Here is a 15,126-nt window from a genome sequence, read left to right as displayed (position 1 = left end):
CTTGACACATTCACCATATACAGGCAGTTGAGTCCAGGAAATCACTGATTGTCTAGATGTTTGTCAGTCACAAACAAGACTCTCATACTCCTCACTCAGCTTCATGAGTGTTCCAATCATAGTTAATGATTAACCACGCCAACAAAGGTACCCAAGCTGCAAGACTCAATGACTTGACCAAAGGCCAGTTCATGGAAGCACTGAATAGAGTGAGAGCCAGAACACATCCCTGATGAACAAGCAGGAATTCACTGGGACAAAGTCAGAAAATATGTAAAGAACTCAATGATTGTGTGCAGTCCAGCTAATATGCCCGACCGACATTCAGACGTGCATGCATTGAGTACCCACAGAGCTCGGATACAGTCAGTGGATAAGTTCTTCAGTAGAATACCACACTCATCTGGACTGCAAGTAGCTGGCATGGCCCTTGGAAGTACCTTGCCCAGCACAGAGAGAATTTGTTGTGCCCTTGTATTTATTTCAGTCCAAGTGATTGTCCTTTTGTTCCCACCAAGTCCATTCTTTGAGTCTGTTTGTCAACAGCTGCCTCCCAAATAGAAGCAAAGATTGCCTGCAACACCAGGAGAACTACAGTATGTGTCTCCACTACACATATTCTAGCTCTTACATCCAGTGAAAACAAAAAAACAAGAGTACCACAAACTGCAGCCCAAACACACACAGTCAGACACACATAACCCCTCCTTCATACAATGGTCCTGCCCCTTCCTGCTCACCTGTGAAGTCCTCACGGCAGATGCACGTGTACCCCCCCTCTCTGCGGGCACACACCCCTCCGTTTAGGCAAGGGTTGGAGTAGCACAGGTTGATCTCTGTCTCACAGTAATCACCCGTGAAACCCACCGGGCAGCGGCAGCGGAGGCCCGCGATGGGGTGAATGGGCCGGAACAAGATGGAGGCTGAGGAGATGAAGGGGGCGGAGCTGTTGAAGCGAAGCACGGAGATGCACTTCATGTAGTTCTGGCACGGCTCACGCAGACACACGTTGTCATCAAATGGCAGGACCTGGAGAGGTGGGAGGGGTGTGTTAAAATATTATAAAATAATAATATAAATATCTCACAGGGGGAGGGGTCAGGCTAGCGTTTAATATCATTAGTGTTTAAGCCAATTAATTAACAATGAATATCAAATTAGCTATGACGACAAAATAAGTAGAACGAGGAACACCACGTGGTAACTTTCAAGTGTAGTTCAAGTACGATTACCCTAACAAAACAGTATACTTAAAGTTTATTTTATGAAATAAACTTAAGTAAACCTCAAATCTATTTCCTAAGTATACTTGTAAGTGTACCAATACAGTACTTCTTGAGACTACAGTGGCCCACATTTTAGTTTATAAAACTATACTTCTAAGTATACTTAGAAGAGTAATAATCTTTGAGTACACAACTCATTTTATACTGCACTCTAAGTGAACTTATAGGTAGCAGTCACATACTTGTATTACACTTTTTATTTTCTGAAAGTTCACTTGGCCAAATAAGCTTAGTGATTTTTCAGTCTGAATGGGATTTGAACCCAGAGCCCTCTGAAGACAGCCCTGCCTCACTAACCAATAGACTAGGCATTCAATCTAAAAGTATAACACTTTCATAATGTAAAAGTATATGACAAGTATACTTGGACTTATACTCCAACTATATTTATATTTTCCTGTGTACTTGTCAGTATATGCCAACTATATTAGATCTTCTTGTGTACTTGTCACTATACACTATGTATAATTTGATTTTTCTGTGCTATCAGTATAAACCAAGTATACTTGGATTTTCTGTGTATGTAAGCACACTTCAAAGTATAGGCCAACGATACTTAAATATTTCTGTACAATTGTCAATATAACTAAAGTGTACTTTTGGTATAATCTGTTAAGTATACCTCTGATAAGTACATAAACACTGAAAGTACAGTACAGTACAGGGAGAGTTCACAACTCTCCCTGGATAGGATGCTCAGCCATCCAAGGTTACTATCCAGCCAAGGCTGGTACCCATTCAAAGCTGGTTGGACTGGGATGCTCCTGATAGTCAGGTCTAATATGAAATTTCACTGGAATTTTGTGGAGATGAGTAAAACTATACATTTTTGGAAAATGCACACAACTGGATGAATTCATTTTCCCAGAAGCCGCCATAGTGACCATCTTGGATTTGTAAAAATTGGAGCTTAAAATGAGAGGGCTTCAATATCTTGGCTCCAAGATGTCCTAGGATGTTGAGCCCAATGGGTAAATACACATTTTCAGGCCAACAAATGTAATGGTCCTGATTACAAAAATGTACCTGTGGCCACAGACATGTTTATGGGTGGCCATCTTGGATTTTTGAGCATGAGTGCCTACAATGACATTTTTTAAATTAGCATCATTAAATTCATTGGTTATGAAAATGTCTATTTAGCCACTGGACATAAGATCCTAGGGCATACTGGTGCCAAGATTTTGAAAAACTGAAATTTTAAGATACCTTTTGTTGTTGTTGTTGTTGTTACAAATCCAACATGGCCAACATGGTGGCTTCTGGGAAGATGGTAGCTATCATTTGGATTGGCTGTTGTATGAAAATTCAGTAAGGTATGTCTTCTATAATACATTCCAATTCTAAGGTAGAACTCTACTAGTGTATACTGAGGTATATCTAAATATCTAAAAAAAAAAAAAAAAAGAAGAGTAGAGTAGAGCCACTTAGGTGCCTGGTCTTGAGAACCAGGGATGGTAGGTTGAAAAGCTTTTTTATCCCATGGGAACTCTCCCTACCCACCTAAGTGGCTCAAGAATATGGACAGCATGTATATAAGTGATATTTACACAATAAGGGTAATAAACAACATATACAAGAAATATAGTTACTAGATAATATTATAGGAGTTAGCTTCTAAAACCTAAATATTCATACAGGAGAAGATTGTAAAATACATATATGTAGTCTGTAGACTTGTAAAATTAAATTATAGCTAGTAGTCTAAGCTATAAATATGGTTATTTTATTATAAAACAGAAGCTATGATGTAATATGTTTTAGGTATCTATCTAAAGTTCACCCTGCTAGCTTACTATAGGATGACAAAATACATGCTCTATATGCTATCTAACAGAAACCCCAAACTTAGATACTATCTTTTGATATCTAATAAAGAACCCATAAACAGAAGAACCATTAAAAATCTACGCCATGTAAAATAAAAGTGTAAATCATGAAAATAAGCTAACTATAGCTAGATGAGCTACCGTTAAATTAGCCATTAATTAGCCAACCGTACCTTACTAGCCAACAAGGTTAAACCAAGCTGGTAACTAGCATATAAAGTAATAGCGTATTATAACGGTATTAACAAAAACATATAACAACAAATGTAAACAACTGTATTAACATAAGCTTCCCAAACAGAACAGAACCGACTATATTGTTAGCTCTGATAAACGGTGGTATAGCCGGCTCGATAAGCTAACATTAACGTAAGCTGTTAGGTTTAACTAACTGTACCCCACTCCTCCATTTTTATCACTAATATAATAATATTCAAAAAAGAACAAGAAAAAGGACATTTGAATGTATTCACAACCATAAAGCATGCTGAAATGTATATGGAGACAAGATATAAGTACCTTAGTGAAAGGATACTGAGGTGGAACCGCTCCCGGCTAAGGAGAGTTTGGGGCTCGCAGCTGCAGCGACATGTAGGCCAGGTTAGCCTTTAACTAGATTGACGGAGCGGTATAAATTCCAGGTAAGTAAACGTTGACAGTCGTAGGCCTAGTTACCACTTAGGTAGCAAACTCATAATAAGAAAAAAAAAAGAAAACAAAACCCTAAAAATGAAGACTGATAAAATGACGTTTAACTGGCATATATATATATATATATATATATATATATATATATATATATATATATATATAGCCTAGGCAGGTTATTTAATAATTAATAGCTTGTAGGCTGAGCTGTAATTGTAGCTATGTTACAGTATGTACTTTTCAAAAATGTATAGTTTTGCAAATTTGCACAATCCTCCTATGAAATAATACCAGAACATAGTGTCATAGTCTTAACAACAGTACAAACAGGTGACTTGAAACACTGCCGCAATGTCTGATTGATTGCCACATGGTTGGAAATCAAATCCAGAAAAATGAACCTTTATCTAAATGACTGATTAAGAATATGGACAGTCACTATTTGTCATTGGACCCAAAATTGGTGCCTTTTGTGAGGCTGTGCCAACCCTGAGAAGGGCAAAGCAAATTATTTGGTGAATTCGTGGGGAAAGGTGAGGTTACAGAATCGTCTACATGGTGGATAAGATGAAATGCCCACTATGCAGACCAAACTCTACCACAAAGGAAAAGTAATGTTGTGTTTGTAGTCCAATGCAGTCCAGACTCCTCAAAGGAGGTCTACACTGGAGAAACAAAACAGGTAATACATAAGCTTAGAAGGAACAACACCTCAGACCAAAACTGACCCATTGATCTTCATTTTCAAGGGTATAATATATAATCATTTCAAGGGAGAGGACATATCAAAGCTATATATGAAAACTTGAAAAAGCCTTCCCTCAGCCTGGGTTGGGGTCTCAGACTATTAAGACCCTTTTCCACATGAAGCTGGTTTCATTTACAGAAAACAGTCTTTCCAGAGCAGAGCAGATCGATGCTTCCAGAGGATTTTGTTGTACATGTGAACTCACCTCCATTTGAGTTAGCGACGTCAGCCGCGGTCTGTTCAGGTAGAGTTGTTCCTCCAGGGCCTCAGAGGGAAAGAACTGTCCCCCTGGCAATGCAACGGAGAAGCTAACGTTCAGGATGCCCATCCCTCCTGGTGCAGCATCCAGGTCCGGCTGGATGTTGAAGATGAAAACATCCTCAACTGGCACTGAGAGCACCGCTGACACGCCCTCCAGGAAGTGACCCAGCAGCGGGGACAGGAAGTGCTCCTGGGACATGTTCTGGAGGCGAACGGTGACGCTGCTGCCCAGCATGTCTTCAGTGATGATGAGGACACGGAGGATGCACTGGGCGGAGATACTGTGGACGCCGTCTGAGATAAGAGGTGACAGAGGAAAAAAGTTAGATGAATGAACAGAGAGAATGGGATGAGGGGGTGATAAGATGGACACAAGGGTAGCGGAGGAGGTGAAAGAGCAGGAAATAACCAAAAGACAAACAGCAAGAGAGGTAGAAGAGGACAGAGAGAGACAAATCAGTGACAACAGGTGAAAGAGGAAGACAAGAGATAAATGATAGTGAGTGATGTGGTGCAACAAAAGAGATAAACAGCACGTAAAGAGGCAGAAGTAAACGAGGGTGTGAACAAGAGAGCAGTAAAGTGAAGGTGAGGAGGGATCGACATCGCATGAGATAAATCATTTAAAGTGCACACAGTTCTCACTGTGAACACACATTATACACACTCACTGGCCACTTTATTAGGTACACCTGTTCAATTGGTTGTTAACACAAACGGAGTGGCTATTCGCCCAACCATTGGGTCAATAAACTAAATATGCGAGCATATACGCCCAACCACAACCAACCAATGAGTGTGCTTGTAAACTCACTTCCGGTTTCAACGCGGGAGGGAAAAAAGGCGGATTTTTTTTCGCCGGCTGCGGGAGAATTCGCTGTGATCTAAAGCGGTTCTGTTTGGCTCATCACACCCAGGGAACAGTGTCAAACTAACACCATCTTACAGCCAACAAGCAGCATTTTGTTCAAAAACTGTTTCGTCGTCGTTAACAGGCTTCCGTTCAAAATGCTTATGAAGTTTGTCTGTTTTGATCCATTGCACTGTTTTCTCAGTAATTAAAGACGGCGCCGTTAAACATACGCCACAATAGAGCCTTAAAAAGTGGTGTAAAAAACGTGGTTTAGATGCACAAAACATGTCAAATACACGATCACGGTTGGGCGAATAAGATAAGACATTATATTTATCTGCTCAACAGTTGGGCGTATAGCCTTTGCCTAACATAAATAGCTAACCAGCCAATCACATGGCAGCAATTCAATGCATGAAGACGACTTGCTGAAGATCAAACCGAGCATCAGAATGGAGAAGAAAGGGGGTTTCTTGCTCTGCGTTCTCAGGGCGCAGGACGACTTTGTGTCCCTAAGGTTAAAGAAAGACAGCAGGCCACAGTGCCTTTTCTTATCGTGCACCTGCCTTGTGGAATGATTTCCCTGCAGAGCTAAAACAGTCACATCCCAGACTAAAGACACATCTATTTTCCTTCTCATATGGCTCGCATACTGGTAAGGAATGGAACTATGCTTCCGCTCCTTTAAATTCATATTATTAGTAACAGAACAGGGGCCTCATGTACAAGGAGTTGCGTGGATTTCCTACTGAAACATGGCGTACTCGACCAAAACCCAGAAACTGGCATAATCACAAAATATTCAGATGTATCAAAGTGTGCACACGAATGGATCCACGCACATGGATCCTCAACTGGCACAGAGAGCAATGCCACACCCACAATTAAAACTATCAAATATGTAGTGAAAATGTTGCACTAGTTTTTAAACAGTCATGTTCACTCATTCACTCACTCATCTTCAAGCACTTATCGGGGCTGCAGGCACTCATGTTCACAAGCAATAAAATATTTTAACTCATTTCCATGAAGTTGGCTGTTTTTCCTACATATTAAAATGGGGATGGAAATTTGACATCGACGTCTGATGTTGAGTTTTAATCCTAACAAAAATCAAATCTCATCTTCCCATGAATCTGTACCTGTCAAGCTTCATCACAATCTAATGAGCCATTCTTAAAATATCTGGCCCAAAATGTAGCCACATAGAGACCCTTTCGGGCACTAGAGCGACAGCCTGGCAAACAAACCTGTAACTGCACCAGTTTAATGTGCTGTACAGATTTAACCTGGGTGAGGTTAATCAGATTCAAATATGTCATGACCCAGCAGTCAAAAAGTGATTATTTTTTTTACATGAGGTGACAATATGTCTTTGATTTTACTGTAAAGTCAGTTAAAATGTGTGAACCAGCACATTCCTCACAGCTTTAAACTTTGCTATAGTCGTTTGCCTGCATTTTTATTATTGTTGCCTAAAACAGTGAAGACAAAAAAAAAAAAAAACACCTTTACAAAATGAGACTTGAAGTGTGTGAAAGTGGAATTCTCTTTCCATTAATAGTGTGCCTTTTGTTCATGAGGAAATACTTCACAAGAATCCACAATCAGAAATCTGGAATCTTGTAAATGACACTGAAGACAGAACAGCAACGGTGGAAAACATACGAAAACGTTGTTGAGACGTAGCTAAGGACATTTTGTAGAGACTTATTTCTCGTTTCGCTCCATTCATCACGTTCTGTGTCAGTTCCAGATTCAGCGCTCCTTCCTCCTGAAACACGTCACCACAAAGTGACTTCACATGAATGTCAGCAGGTCGCGACCCCCACAAACAGAACAATATCTGTTTGAGGAGAAACCTTTAATCCACACTACAAACGCTGTGGAGCTGCATGTGTGGAGAACAAAGCAATTCAGAGCAACAAGCTGCTTACAGAAAGAGATCGAATGTACACGACGATCTGAGGAAGCAATTTACTACGGCGGCACAGAGGCTTTGTGAGGGCAAGGCCGCGATAAAACACACAAGAGGTTTCATGAAAAGAGTGCAGGAAGGAAAGACAGAAAGAAAAGGGAAGGAAAGAAAATAAAGCAGGAAAGGGGGAATAAAGGAAACAAGGAAGGAAGGAAGGAAATAAAGTAAGAAAGATGGAAAGAAAGAGGAAGTAAAGAAAGAATTAAATAAATAAAATAGGAAAAAGGGGAGAAAGGAAGGAAGGAAATAAAATAGGAAAAAGGGAATAAAGGAAACAAGGGAGAAAGGAAGGAAGGAAATAAAGTAGGAAAGATGGAAAGAAAAAGGGAAGTAAAGAAGGAAGGATATAAAAAAGTAGGAAGGAACGAAGGAAGGAACGAACGAACGAAGGGAAAAAAGGGAAGGAAAGTAAAAGGAAATAAAGTATGATGGAAAGAACATGGGAAAGAGGGAAAGACAGAGGAAATAAATAAGAAGGAAGGAAGGAAGGAAGGAAGGAGGAGAAATAATGCAGTAAAGCTTGAAAGAAATAAAGTAGGAAAGATGGAAAGAAGAAAAGGAAAGAAAGACAAAAAATAAATAAGAAAGAAAGGAAGGAAAGAGGAAAGAAAGATGGAAAGAAACAGGGAAGAAAAAGCTACAGAGATACAACTAAGCATGAAGGGCAGATAAGTAAGAAAGGAAGTAAGGGAGTGTCAAAAAAGAGGGGAAGGAAGACAGCAGGACGGCATAATGATGTGAAGGAAAAATAAGTTAAAATAAAACATCAAGGAAGTAGCATGACAAAAGTGACAGAATATAAGGAAAGAATGAAACACAGGAATGACAGAAGTGTAAAGTAAAAATTAAGCAAGAATGGAGAAAGAGAACTTTGAGAAAGGAACTAAGGAAGCATCAAGGAACAAGAATTAGGACAATGAATGAAGAAAGATGTGAAGCCAAGAGGTTGGAAGGATGGAAGTGAAAGAAAAGAAGGAAAAGAAGAGGGTGCTGTATGTAAAGGTGCTGGATTATGTGTCCACATTACTCAGGGGTGTGTTGTGGGCATGTTCATGGCATACCATAATTTAACCAATCAGAGTGACTCCTGACCTCATCTTCAAACCAGAGTGAACCAGGTTCACTCTGGTTCAGGCTTGATGTTTTTAAGGGGACAGACTGAGTGACATGTTTTCTACTGAGGGAACAAATTTGTGTAAACAGGAGGCAAAAGTACCACAAAATGCTGACCGCGTATTAGCAACTATGATGACTGAATTAACAGCAGTATCCACTGCTGTGAAGGCAGATTAATCTCTGGCCACGGTGCAACTGTTCCAGTTTGTAAGATGAACCTCACACACAAATTCCTGAGAGAACAGAAGTACAAAGACCTGTCCACCTGCAGCACTTTTTTAAGGTAAGTATAAAACTGTTCAGTCTCTCCTTAACTGAACATGTGCTCTCGTGCGCACTTTAGCACAGATGTGAGCTTTATCCACTGAGGTCAGAGTTCAGGATTATTATCAGTGATGCGTTGTTGTGCGGCCTTGGTGTATGTTTGTTCTGTTCCCGCTCCCCTTCTGCTTCTTCATCACCTTCTGCATTAAAGCCCCAGTTCATCCACTCCAGAAACTCAGTTTTCCACTGTGGTAACCTGGTTTTACTATCCTCTGCGATAGTTAATTCCATGTTTACTCTTGACTCTGCATTACTCGTTTTTGATTCACCTTCTGCTCCTTTTCTCCAATGTCATCAGCCACCTGGCAGCTCCATGGGCGGCCACCTAGTTCCTGCTACCAGTCACAGTCACAGTTCCACTAATCCGCTAACCGCTACTTATCAAAGATAATGTTTTCATTATCAAATTAGCTTTTCAGATAACTTTGAAAACCATTATCAGACCAATTATCTTCCAATAAGTTTTGGTCCAATAATTTTTAGACCGCTAACGTATTTTTGCAGACATGGTAAACAAAACTGAATAGCTACAAGCATTTATGAGATCTAAAATCAGTTGAGTACCTAACTGTTAAATGTTTTGTAGTAGATGCGCAGTTCTATTCTCCATAAACAGAGACAAGCTGGTTCTAAAAGAAACCGCTCTATCCTCTGCAAACAAAGGAGAACAGGTCACAAAAAAAAAGCTCATTTCTTTTGACCCCATACTGATATGCTGGCAAAATCACCCAAGTCATCTAGAGGCATACAGTTTTAACTTAAGGTTAAAATTTTAACCAAGCTAATTTCGGACAAGTTATTTAAATTAACGTCACGTCTGAAGTTTTATAAAGTGAAAATATCAGATATATGTTTTAGTTTTAAAGCAATGTACTAATTTTGAAGGTTATAGTGTGGACATGCTGTGCCCAGCAGTGCATTATGGGTCATGTCTGTACATTCATGACAGAAGAAATGCATTTGAGATGCTCTGATCAGGCTCCACACGGACACCAGCATTAAACTCTTTGTATATTGTGCCTAAAACCCTCGTGAATATATTCTCTGGGTTTATAGATGTTGTTATTGTGTTTGTTTTATGTAAAAATGCCAGAAGAAGCTCAGGTTGCTTCTGCATTATTTTCAGTTAGAATCATTGCAATCGATTCCTGTTTACTATTTAGTCCTGCTTATATCAAACACTGTCTGTCGTCTTTGTTCCAGAGTAATATATATACGAGGTCTGTCAATAAAGTATAGGTCCTTTTTATTTTTTTCAAAAACTATATGGATTTCATTCATATGTTTTTACGTCAGACATGCTTGAACCCTCGTGCGCATGCGTGAGTTTTTCCACGCCTGTCGGTGACGTCATTCGCCTGTGAGCACTCCTTGTGGGAGGAATCGTCCAGCCCCTCGTCGGAATTCCTTTGTCTGAGAAGTTGCTGAGAAACTGGCGCTTTGTTTGATCAAAATTTTTTCTAAACCTGTGAGACACATCGAAGTGGACACGGTTCGAAAAATTAAGCTGGTTTTCGGTGAAAATTTTAACGGCTGATGAGAGATTTTGAGGTGATACTGTCGCTTTAAGGACTTCCCACGGAGTGAGACGTCGCGCAGCGCTCCCAGGCGCCGTCGTCAGCCTGTTTCAAGCTGAAAACCTCCACATTTCAGGCTCTATTGATCCAGGACGTTGTGAGAGAACAGAGAAGCTTCAGAAGAAGTCGGTTTCAGCATTTTATCCGGATATTCCACTGTTAAAGGAGATTTTTTTAATGAAAGACGTGCGGACGGGTCCACGCGTCGGGACGCAGCCGGCGCGGTGCGGCGGCACAGGAAAAATACCTCCGTGTTGATAAAAATTTGTAAAATCCAGGCGGCTTTTGATGGCTTTCAGTGGAGTGAGTATATGAGAAATTGTTTAACAGCTGGACATGTTCCAACTTGTCCTTAAGGCTTCCAACGGAGGTGTTTTTCCTGTGGCGGAGCGTCGCGGCGGCTGCGAGCCGACGCTGCAATCCGCCCGCACGTCTTTCATTAAAAAAATCTCCTTTAACAGTGGAATATCCGGATAAAATGCTGAAACCAACTTCTTCTGAAACTTCTCTGTTCTCTCACGACGTCCTGGATCAATAGAGCCTGAAATGTGGAGGTTTTCAGCTTGAAACAGGCTGACGACGGCGCCTGGGAGCGCTGCGCGACGTCTCACTCCGTGGGAAGTCCTTAAAGCGACAGTATCACCTCAAAATCTCTCATCAGCTGTTAAAATTTTCACCGAAAACCAGCTTAATTTTTCAAACCGTGTCCACTTCGATGTGTCTCACAGGTTTAGAAAAAACTTTGATCAAACAAAGCGCCAGTCTCTCAGCAACTTCTCAGACAAAGGAATTCCGACGAGGGGCTGGACGACTCCTCCCACAAGGAGTGCTCACAGGCGAATGACGTCACCGACAGGCGTGGAAAAACTCACGCATGCGCACGAGGGTTCAAGCATGTCTGATGTAAAAACATATGAATGAAATCCATATAGTTTTTGAAAAAAATAAAAAGGACCTATACTTTATTGACAGACCTCGTAAGATGTCCGAAATTCAGTTTGTGTTTATTAAATTCCACGCATCTTAAACGTAGCAGGTATGGATTATCTGGAATTTTGTTTTGGAAGTTTTCACGGTCTCTACTGCCATCTACTGGCCAGTAGTGTTCAGTGGCAGTATTCGCCCTAAAGCTGGGCAGACACTGTATTTCAATCGTACTCGGCTCCAGCTCAAAGTGTACGACAAAACCGCACGGTATAAAAGTTCAGAGCGCACATTTCTGTTCTCACACTCTACAGCCTGATGCCCTGATTAATTCATTCATTCATTTTCTATATCCATTTAAAAAAATGAATAATGAATCAAGAATTTTGTTATATTATTATTATTATTATTATTCATTCTCTATATCCACTTAGAAAATGAATGAATGAATGAATGAATGAAAAAGGTGTTATTATTATTGCTGTTGTTAAATTTTAGAGAAATAAAGAGAAAATAAACAGGTAAACTAAAATCTAAAGGCAAGAAACAGAAGGAAAGCGAGAGAGCTGTGACAAAAAAGAAAGTGAGGGGAATACGGAGGGATGGAGGGATGGGTTGGTGGCAGCTGGTTTGATTACAGGATTATGAGGCGCCTTGGCCCCTGCTGACCACAACATTAAAAAAAAAGAAAACGAAAGAAACACACAGAGTCTCTAGTAATAAACAAAGGTCCAGAGGGAGGAATGGCGTTATGAAGAGGAGGAGATGAAAGAGAAGGAAAACTCCCACGTAGATATGAACAGATTGAAAAAAAGCATAAGAAAGTGTAAATCAGCCGCTCGGTCGCAACGTGCACAGAAACCAAACCGACATCCAAACACCATCCACCAACGACGTCACTCCTCCAGCGGGTCCGACCGCAGCACAGTGAGTAATGCTGCATTCACATGTCGGCGGTGAGCAGCAGACAGTAAACCGGGCTGCTTTCAATGAGATGAAACGGGAAAAATATGAGAGAGGTGAGAGCGGCGCTCACATACCATGATACATGCCATAGCAAGTTTACACTTTTCCAGTTGCCATAGCAACACCGACAAACCAGAGTTGCTTTTGTCAAAGACAGACAGCAAGAGATGAACTATTTTAATTTAGAAACATCATTTTATATCAGACAGAAAGAAACAGGTTGTGTGATACTGCAGAGAGAAGTAAGTCTTTAACACTATGAAAGGTGCCTATAGGTCCAAAAACGATCAAGGCCACCCGACCTAGGCTTTGGAGATGGAAGAAACTCATATCAAGTTCTATGTAAGTTTAACCGCACATGCTCCTAATCTCCATCATCAATCCAGCAATCATCAAACATCCAGCAGAGAGCTCAGTGGTGTACTGCAAAAGCAAAACAAAGTTGCTTTTTGGATTCATCTGGTCCACCAAAGTTAACCCCTGTCTAATGGGTTCCACCTCATCATATGTCCCTTTAATCTGGTGAGTTACGAGAAGACAGCAGTTTTTGAATTGTGTTCACAAACTGAATGTTGTGTGGGCCGCCAGAAGAGGAGGTACTGCTGGCCCACCACCAGAGGGCGCCCTGCCTGAAGTGCGGGCTTCAGGCACGAGAGGGCGCTGCCGCCACGGACACAGCCGGGGGTGACAGCTGTCACTCATTATCTCACGACAGCTGTCATCCATCTACACTTCATCATTCCACTCCATAAAACCGGACGTCATCTCCACCTCGTTGCCGAGATATCATCTACCTGTGAAGGTAATATTCTCAGCCTTAACTGTGTCTTAGTCTGAACTCTTTTTGCAGCCGCTTTCCTGTGGTGTTCCCTATCTGAGAGATTGGCGTTTGGTGTGATCAGCGACGGCTTCGCTTCACACCCCAACCAGATAAGTGGTTAGACAGGAGCTGCACGAGTGTGTGTTAGAGGTGGAGGTGGAATTCCCACCATTGTTGTTACTGGGTGTGCACGCACCCACATATGACTGTTTTTGCTCCTCGCCAGCAGTACCAGATCCGACACTCGGAGACGGTGGCCACCTGGGGACTCGGAACTTGGCGGCTCCAGTATTCTCCGGGTTCGGTGGCGGAGGAAATCGTGTGGTTCCGGTTCTTCTCAGGACAGACGTCTTCTATCCTCGAGCCTGCCCACACGTCACCTTTGTGGATTGACTTTTTGCAAAATTCTGTATTCCTCTGTATTGTGGTTGTGCTCATTCACAACAGTAAAGTGTTCATATTCGACTCTTTCATTGTCCGTTCATTTACGCCCCCTGTTGTGGGTCCGTGTCACTACACTTTCCCAACACTGAAAGGGAAAGACTCACTCATGAACTAACTGCATCACACAGGCTACGGGCCGATGCTTTCCCAAAGCCTAGGAAAAGTTGACTTGCAAAGAAACAACTGGGGGCGCTTTCTCTAAAAAAAAAAATTAAAAAAAAACTACCACTGGGCAAAACACTAAAAAACACTATTGTATCTTTCAATGAAGTCAATTATTGCTCATCTAATTAACACTGCTATAATGATCGCAGCCTGTGTCTTCTTCTGTGGTTTGTTGGTGCAGATGACAGAGATTCTAGTAAAATGATGGTTTTCTACCATCAACATGAGCGCAGCACAACAATTTGTGTTGTTGTTGTTGTTGTTGTCGTCAGGGGAGAGTTATTGCACCAAGTGGAGGAGTTTAAGTATCAGGGTGTTGTTCTGTCTGATGCTTTACGGACGCTGTACCAGACCATCGTGGTGAAGAAGGAGCTGAACCAGAAGATGAGACTCTCAGTTTACCAGTTGATTTATGCTCTTATCCTCATCTATGGTCATGAACTTTGTGTAATAACCAACAGAATAAGGTGGTGGATTCAAGTGGTTCAACTATCTGGGAGGAACTCAGAGTAAAGTCGCTGCTGAGCCAGCTGAGGTGGTTCAGGCATCTGATGAGGATGACCCCTGGGTGCCATCCTAGTGAGGTCTTCCAGGCACATTCAACTGGGGAGAAGGCCTTGGGGAAGACCAAGGACATGCTGAAGGGATTATATTTCCCAGCTGGTGTGGGAAGACCTCAGGAACCCCCAGGAAGACTTAGAAGACTTGGCCGAGGATAGGGAAGCTTGGCCAACTGTCACTGTGACTCAGACCCGGATAAACAACCCGGATAAATGACAGATGAATGAAAATGAATGTTGCACGTATTTATCGTGTGTTTGTTTGGGTTTTTAAAAGTATGTAAGTACTTGTGCCTTTTTCAAGCTGAGACTCACCTCATTATGTGTCATTATGTGTATGAATAATGACAATAAAGAATTCTTGAATTTTAAATCTTGAATGTTGTTTGGGTTTTTTTTTGTTGTTTGTTTGTTTTTTGTTTTGTTTTTTTTTAAATACCATGAAGAAATTCCCTCTTGGACACAGAATTAATTTCACATATTTAAAATTTCCCTACAGCCTTATGGTTAGATTTGGCCTCAGGTGAAAATAATTAAATGTCACCTTCAATGCTGAAAGCCGGTTTAACATCAGGCCTCTGACACGACATCAATGGTGGCTCATCCTTAATGTGGTCACGGAAGCGA

General features: G+C 41.3%; 1 protein-coding gene across 1 annotated transcript in view; it reads right to left on the bottom strand.

The window, feature by feature from the left end:
* The window catches only part of celsr3 (cadherin, EGF LAG seven-pass G-type receptor 3), a 258,686-nt gene that overhangs the window by 203,745 nt on the left and 39,815 nt on the right, over positions 1-15,126 (bottom strand). The window contains exons 2-3 of the mRNA XM_034171441.1: positions 4,717-5,066; positions 741-1,029 (exon numbers count right to left, since the gene is read on the bottom strand). Of these exons, the coding sequence (XP_034027332.1) occupies positions 741-1,029; positions 4,717-5,066 (639 nt within the window). The remainder of the gene's footprint in view (positions 1-740; positions 1,030-4,716; positions 5,067-15,126) is intronic.

The sequence above is a fragment of the Thalassophryne amazonica genome, chromosome 6 (genome assembly GCF_902500255.1).
Source record: "Thalassophryne amazonica chromosome 6, fThaAma1.1, whole genome shotgun sequence".
Lineage (NCBI taxonomy): Eukaryota > Metazoa > Chordata > Actinopteri > Batrachoidiformes > Batrachoididae > Thalassophryne > Thalassophryne amazonica.
The sequence above is the reverse complement of the archived record's forward strand: the minus strand, read 5'-3'. Positions and strand labels throughout refer to the sequence as shown.